This window comes from Fulmarus glacialis, unplaced genomic scaffold (assembly GCF_000690835.1).
Source record: "Fulmarus glacialis isolate BGI_N327 unplaced genomic scaffold, ASM69083v1 scaffold21695, whole genome shotgun sequence".
NCBI classification, from domain to species: domain Eukaryota; kingdom Metazoa; phylum Chordata; class Aves; order Procellariiformes; family Procellariidae; genus Fulmarus; species Fulmarus glacialis.
The window spans coordinates 9,884-18,252 of NW_009211583.1; the positions used below are offsets into that span (position 1 = coordinate 9,884).

Consider the following 8,369-nt stretch of genomic DNA (forward strand, 5'->3'; position numbering starts at 1 on the left):
GAGTGAGAAAAACTCGTGGGTTGAGATAAAGACAGTTTAATAGAATAGAAAAGGGGAAAGAAAAAAAAAAATAGAACATACAAAATGAGTGGTGCACAATGCAATTGCTCACCACCCACGCTGACCGCTAACCAAGTAGCGATCGCTACTTCCTGGAGCACGCCTACTATTCATATACTGAGCATGATGTCACATGGTATAGAATACCCCGTTGGCCAGCTGGGCTAGCTGTCCTGGCTGTGCTCCCTCCCAGCTTCCAGAGCATGGAAGCTGGATGTCCTTGACTAGCAAGGTACTTAGCAACAACTGAAAACATCAGTGTGTTATCAACATTCTTCTCATACTAAATCCAAAACACAGCACTAGGAAGAAATTTAACTCTATCCCAGCCGAAACCAGGGCAAAAAGTCAGTGCTATCCAGAAGCATAATGAGAAATGCGCCAATTATAGCTGTCCAATGTTCTATAAATTGAATTTTGTGTTCTACTTCTTTTCTTACAATCACTTATGAAGTATAGATAGGAAGATGCATAACAAAATACATTTTACTTAATATAAGCAAATGAGTGAAGGTATCACTCCCTGGGTGTGAGCATCAGTATTTGAGAGGCTGGAGAACAGTATAACCATGTATTCAATTAACATCCACTGAAGGGCCATTTCAAGACTGGGATAAAGAAAAGGAAGTGCCAGAGAAGAGGATCTTAGTGTACTGTAATGTGCAAATAACAGTCCTTTGAACACAAATTATTTTCTTGCACATATTTACTTCTTTTTTTTTCTTCCCTCTCACCTGGTGCTGAAGAGTAGGCTTGATCAAAACAGTGTTGAGGGCTGGGTCAGAAAGTTTCTGAGCAGCACCATGCCAGTTTGTTGGTCACTGGAAAGGAATAAACCAGATGTTTTAGAACAACACTTTAACATGGTAAATCCTAATGTGTTGGACAAGATACAATTGAGGGATATATTAATTGCAAGCAAGAGTGGTGTGATTAAAAAGAGGTTCGTACTAAAAATTGTCAATCTGGTAACTGTAATGACAAAACAAATCAGTTCATCTGTGTGCTCGTACATTTTTGAGCTCACGTGTACACGGAGCTGGTAGCAATCTAAGACAGAAAGACCAATTCCAGATAGATGGTAGGAAAAGTCAGTATCTGTCTGCAAACATGCCATGTAGGCAGCACTTGGGAGGACAAGCTTGTTACGGATCTTTCAAAATTGGTTAAAAATAAGTCCATTTTGTGTGACCTATGCGTGACTATGGATAAAATGTGTGGGAGTTTATCACTGAGAGCTGGATTTTTCATACATTCCTAATGCTAATCCCATGCTAATTCTAGCAGGAATATATGCGTATCGTGATGGATCCTTTCCTCCATCTGCTAAAAAGTTACGAGTTTTGACACTGAATTTTGTGGGTGCAAGACTTCACATAACCAAGTCTATTAGAGATGAGATTTTCACCTGTAGCAGTTAGCATGAGTTAGGCCTAGTTAGCAGAGCTGTTAGCACAAGCCTATGAATTTTAAGTTTTTGCTGTTGTAGAAGTTGACAAAAATATGATAAACCATTTGTCTAAAGCAACAGAATAGTGTTGGTGCGCTCACGAAAAAGGCAGCCAAATTATGTGAATACCCTATTGATCAACAGCATATTCTCTACCCAATCCTGTAAGAAGGACACCTAATAATATTGGGGGAAACCATAATTTGATAACAAACTACTCGATGAAGTCAAGAGGTGAGAACGGGATTGCCTCTTCATTATGAAGCCAAAGATTACAAAACAGCACAGAAAAGACCTGAACACAGCTGTCGTTGACAGCAAAATGGATAGCCACACAGTGAGTTTTGCTTAACCTTCAACCTACACATCTCCTGCTGCGTCAGTTCATGGCTTACTGACACCAAACCATAAAGCCAACCCCAGGGCAAGCAGGAAGAGAAACACAACAGACTAGAAATGTACCCAACCACCCCAACTTGGTACAAATAGCAAAACAAGATGAACTCTGTAGGTGGGACTATGTCCTGCCTTTGTCCTTTATATCCGCTGAAGGCAACAAACACTTAAGACCATTCTAGGAAAGACAATTTACCATAGCTAATACTATGAAAATTGAAGAGCCAAACCATTGAAGACCAAGCATACAGTAAATATTTCCCCAACAAAATTTCTAGGGAGAAGTAATTCAGGAGAAACATGACAGAAACTTCAGACTTCAAGTGGGGACTCCCAGTTTCTCTCTCTGATTTATGGTCTATGTTAAATCAAAAGAGCAGCCCATAAGATGCTGCCGGTTCCAGTACCAGTAATATGCAGATGATACAAACCTGTATATAATTGCTTCCTACAGGGAAAATTATACCACCAGGTAGTGACTTCAATATTTCAAAGAAAGATGGCTAAATAATAATTTATCATTTAACAGTTCAAACCCCGGTGTTGACCACTTAACAAAAAATAACTATGTACACTTTCAATATAACCTTAGTCAACCTTTACTCCTGTCGTTGCGGCTACGCCCGAAGTAGATAGACTATTCAGCTGAAATTAAAGGTTTATGGAGAATCCAGAGGTGATCCATACATTCAAATTACATGTATGGATTTTTACTTACGCTTGTTCTTTAATTCTGTGGAGGAATGCTTCAGTTTCCTCCTTCGGTATCTCTCCATCGATACTGGCCAAATAGGAGTACAAGAATGAGAATGTTTCGAAGGGAACGCGAGCTGCTCCACCTTCTGGGTCCCTTGTTAAGATTTCGCAGGCGTGTTTCATTGAACTCAGTAAGGACTGTAGAGGGTTCGGTCAAGAAATGAAAGGAACAGTATCAGAGCCATGAACATCCTTTGCATACCATGACAAAATCCACACTGTAAGCCACTGAAAGTGAGTGTAAATGAGACAAAGGCTTTATCATCATTACCTAGCTTTCAACCCCAAATTCACCCTCCAGTGCAGGTCCAGGGATAGAAACAATAATGAAGTTCTAGTAGCAACAGGAGTAAAAAATACCAGAATCCCATGATGTTTTAAGATTGCACAGGGTAGTCTGAGCCTTATCGCCAATATGGCCAAATTGCTCTATTCTGTCAAAGCTCAAACATCGCTATACCTAGCTATATATGTATATGTGTGTGTGTGTGCGTGTGGTGTGTATGTATATATACATATGTATGCATATGTATTTCTTATCTCAATGGATCTAAAGGAATTCTCAGCAGCAAAGACAGACAAATCTACAAACCCCAGAAAATTCATATGGTTTTGATGATTTTTTTATTATAACATAATATTAGTATGATATTAATTTTTAGGAATGCTGATATTTACTGTTTTCCCTATTTGTATACAAGTTCCATTTTAGTAGTTAGTAGAAAAAGCATTGAGGCAAAAAGCATTTCAAGAATGTTTCAGTTTTAGTCAAAGCCAAATAACGTCTGAGTTCCCTTTAGAACAAACATGCCTCAAAGTATTAATTCCAAATATACTTTAAAAAAATCCATTATTCAAGACAATGTCTATAATCCAGTGCCCTATGCATGCTAAGCTATATGGGAAACGTGTGGAAAAATTCAGCAGTTCAGCATTGAGCTTCATTGAGTCAAAGACTGGTTGGATGCCATTAAACCAAAGAACCAAACACACACCAAAAAACCCCCACATGGGCCTTTTTTAACCCAAGTAGTAATATTTTTGCTGTAACTTTTTCAAAATTTATCGTTACCTCTTCACTAATAAGCAAGCAATGACTTTGTAAAAAATATGTATTTCCTAACAGCAGAACAGCAATATTTAAAAGAAATGCAGTATCTGTTCAAGATCTAGAACACAGGCCAGAGAAGTGTCAGTTTATAATCCCTTAACAGTTTTACTTAAGGTAGTTCCTCCCCTGGGAGGCCTCTGTGGGGAAGGGGAGGCAGCTGCCTACACAACGGCAGACTCTACCCTCCGCAGTTTGCTACCCCTCTGCTGCAGTTCCGGCTCCTGCTGCTCCAAGCTGCCACTCGCACTCGCGCTCTCACAGCGCAGCAAAGGTATTCACATCGATTCCCCAACCTGTCAAAGGCAGTTTAGCAGGCTACTCGTGTGGTCGTTTCTCCAAGGCTGTAAATACACACCAGTGCTTTACAGAAAGAAACTTCAGATGACTAGTGTTTTTAAGAAACTCGAACTTGTCTACTCTTGCATCTCACCCATGACCCTATTCAACTATGAACACAATTTACAGCTGCAGGAAAATGAACGTAAATTTCTTGTGTGCATCTTCCTCTCTAGTTTAGAAACTTAAGTTTAGGTTTCAATATGTAGAGCAGAAATCCAATCATTCACTTAATATTTGAAAGGATGCATAGATGGAGGTATATGTAGACTGTCCAGCTTCACCAGAATTATATTCCTGTGACTCCGTTTTTGGTTTGGTTTTGGGGTTTTTTTTGTTTGTTTTTTTTTAAATAAGTAACATTGCTGTTACTTTTTTAAAATGAAGAAAAGAACCCAAACTACAAAATCTTGTTGGGAGGGGGATTGGAATCAAGAAATACACAGTTGAAATGAATAAATATATATATACATGATTGCATCGCCAGGCCAGGTTAACATTCAGGGCTTCCAGATACTGCAACATTCTCAAAGTATTATTTAACATGTATTTTCTTTTTAGTACCGCTTCTTCCCTACTGTAGAAGTCATTAAAAATATTATACTTCATAAGAACATCAGCTTAGTGAATTTTATAATCTCTCATTCTGATGAAATGCTCTGCTGAGATTTTATTACTGACATTAAAGGAATTAAATGTAGATTTAGTAACATTAATTGCTTCTGTGAAAATTTAATTGACTACACAATCAATTAAAAATTGATGTTTTAATTTCTCCCTCCAGTTCTCCTCCGTGGACATTTACACTCACGCCACAAGCATCTTTCCTCTATCATCCTCTCCCTCATGGCCCAAGCTCCCTGTGGACATGCTTGCTCTTCTACTGCCATCCCAGTAACCTGAGGACTTAGGCCTCTTTCCGGTTAAGCTCCTGACCAAAAACTGCTGGGGAACAGAAGTAAGCACGCAAGCCACTTTGCCAGCTGCTGCAAAAGCAACCACCATTCCCCAAAGTCCATTTGCATTAATTGTTCTACGGTCTACCTCATATATGATCGTATATGACCGTTTGCGTTTGGATACGAGGGCTCCTGCTGTGAACATACCCCGCCGAGCACGCTGCACCCAAGTGCCAGAACCTTCATCCACTCCACCTCCTCGCCAAAGTCATCCAACTGCAGGATAGCTTTCAGTTGCTCCGCTGGCAAACCCAAGTCCTTCCATTTTTCCTTCAGTTCTGCAACATTCACCATGCCTTTGGGAGAAAGCTTTAAACGAAATCATGGTACCACAGTAAGAACTCCGAAAACCAGAATGAAACTAAGAACACAGTCCCTCCCCAAAATGCATCAAATACTTGACAGTCAGTTTCCCCAACCATCCCCAACACATCAGCATTCCTCGATAGCATTGTGCGTTTGATAAAGGCCGGTTTGTACCTGTTTGTGCAAGATTTTAAGGAGTCCTGGGGTCAAACCAACATCTGTTCTCTCTGTTGCTAAAGGCATTTCAATCCTCTCCTTCACAGGAAGGGGCTCACCTTTTGACAATGCTGAAAAATACCTAAGCGAATGGGAAGAGCAACACACTTCAATGCCCATGGCCATTACAAGCTGCACAGAAGTAAATGCTCTTACAGTTCAGTGGATGAATCCGCACGCTCCCGCGCAACAGCAACACCGCTCGGCAAGCTGCCCGCCCGCCCAACTCCCATCTCCCCGCGCCCAGGTACCACCTTTCTTTTTAGTGGAAACCACAATCTTTAGACTTTACACACTCCTTTTTACAACTCTAATAATTCTTAAGGCATTTACCTTATTTTGTGCATGATATACTCAGCCCTTCTTGGCAAAGGCAGAGAGTGATTTATTAACATCAGAGTGGGCTTGCAAACCAAATCACAGGCTTTTCCCATTAGATTGACGAGCACCTTAGGGCTATTCAGGGTTTAACATTCCCCTCATGCTACCCAAAAAGCATGACTAGCTATTTAGCCTGCAACTCTCTCATCAGCGTTTCTGCTATTTCTGTCCACTCCAAAATAAAATTTAAGACTAGCGCAGAAAGGGAATTAGATGCACATCCTTTTAATTACAAGGCTACCACCACCTCAATAGCAACCACCTCTGCCATAACTGGCCAGCAATCTGAACGGTGCAAAAAACCTTAGTTTTCATTCGGTCAATAGCAGGTCCGTCTTAAGGGTTTCTCCACTCACCCTCCACCATCTGCCCGGGTCCATGTCCATGCCCAGGCTATCCCATGGTGTGCAAATACTTGCCAAAAGGCACAGCAAGCAGCACTGCAGAACTGAAGTAGTGCAACTGTATAGAAATAGATGCACGGTATGTATGTACATATAACACCTGGGCTATTTTTCAGCCGGATCCGTTTCCCCATCTGATTATTGACAAGCATTACAACACTGGCAGCGCACGTGAAACCACAGCCTTGCTCTGCTTCGCGTGGCTCCCAGGCCCAGACCTTGCTCTCGCAGCAGAGCATATTCCAGAAGGGGGTGCGCGACCAGCAGCAGGGGGGATCACCCATCCTCGGGGTCTCCTCTGACCGAGCTAGTGTGATCTTTAATTTTAATGTTAAGCAGAGGTTGGGGTCTGGCCGGCAGTGTGTCCGCAGCAGTGCTGCGCTGCCCCTGCTCTCACCAGCCCCACGTCCCAGCAGGCTCAAGCCACCCGGCAGCTGCTGCTCCCGACTGCTCGGTTGGGGCGAGCTCCCTGCACATCCATCGCCCAGAGGTACGCGCACCCCACCTCCATCACATTCCTAAGAAACGCCACGCCGTTTTAAGATGTTCCTGCTACCTTTCTCCAACACTGCAGCTGTAGCGATTCAGCTTCAGGTTTTTTTCTTTTTCATGGACTAGCCAGACTCCAGCCTGGCTCTGTTAACTGCCTTCCCTCCCTCACATACACAGCATGGACTTTTTTAATCCCCCCAGTTGAGAACATCTCAGACACCTTTCAAGAGCTTGTCCACACAAACTGTAGGACAGGAAAAAATGATAGTGAGCGGTTGAGGTAAAAGAAAAAAAAGAACTTAAAGAAGAAGAAACATTTAAATATCTTAAACCAACTTTACGATAACAGATTTATTATGTGGACTGTCACCTAGAAGTCACGACTTTTCAGGCTCTTTTCCCATTTCAGCAACATTTAAGGATATTCCTTAATTTTGTTCCTGGAAACAATAACAGCAACAAAAAAGAAACCTAGGCAAGCTTAAGAATTAGAAAGCTATTTCTAGGTTTCCTTTAAATTCCAAGAACTGAATTAAGTTTCACATGAGAGGGAAAAAAAAAAACATTTGGTCTTTTAAAATCTTAAAGGACCTCTTTGGTCTTAAAGGACAGACCAATTAATAACAACAAAAAAATTAAGGAGCATTCTTTTATATGGAAATCAAACTATTCCAGAAATACACCAGTCCTAAAACTCAATGAAACAGAAAATAAATCAAGTACTACACTATTTTTAAAAGGCTCACATGCTGCATTAATGCACAGAAGCGCATATGCAATACACAGGCTGGTTTAATATTCAAGCCAGCTCCACTCCACTGTACAATAAACAGGAGCAGTGAGATTTTGTGGGTCCACGCACATAGTGCTACATCATTATGTGAACATCCTACTTACGCAGCTGCCCACTGCAAAACATCATGAGGTTGAGTCCTAATAGCAGCTTTAGTAAATTGCTTCAGGATATCAGGTAGCTCAGGGGGGATCTTGATCTGCTGAGCACAAAACATGGTATTTGGAAGAGGCATGGTCTGTTTGTGTTCAGTGGCAAGAACCTGGAAGAAATAATAAAACAGCAGTTCACAGATGCAGAATGTGAATGAAAAATTGTGTGCACATATGGGGGGAACAATGCTTGCACCCAAACTCCCTCCTGTCCTACTCGACTGCGGGGGCTACTGGAGAACTGACAAACTCAGACGGGTAAACAGACCAGCACTGCGAGTCTCTGAAAACCTTAAACTTGATGGCAACACCGAGCAAAAGACTGGAGCTTGGACACCAACCACAGCTCTGGCTGAGGAGAACTACTACTTTAACAGGTATCTTTAGATAGTTTTAAACAGATTTTTCTCCTCAAACCTCCCACAATACGGATTTGTAAAGCAGGCAGTCCAGACAAATCACACCAACTTGCCCAGGTGAAAGCTAGCTATGTTGACAACTCACTACTGCAAGCAAAGGAGAGTCTTGTCATTTTTGTACAGAAGCTAGAGTACGCG

At 41.5% G+C, this 8,369-nt stretch overlaps 1 protein-coding gene across 1 annotated transcript; it reads right to left on the reverse strand.

Annotated features, from left to right (window-relative positions):
- Nucleotides 1-817: 817 nt before the first annotated feature.
- ROPN1L (rhophilin associated tail protein 1-like) lies at nucleotides 818-7,917 on the reverse strand. Its single transcript, XM_009577598.1, has 5 exons — nucleotides 7,765-7,917; nucleotides 5,549-5,672; nucleotides 5,216-5,377; nucleotides 2,625-2,800; nucleotides 818-881 (listed from the first exon to the last, which is right to left on the reverse strand). The coding sequence occupies exons 1-5, from the start codon at nucleotides 7,893-7,895 to the stop codon at nucleotides 818-820; spliced, it is 657 nt and encodes a 218-aa protein (XP_009575893.1). The 5' UTR covers nucleotides 7,896-7,917.
- Between the last annotated feature and the right edge of the window lie 452 nt (nucleotides 7,918-8,369).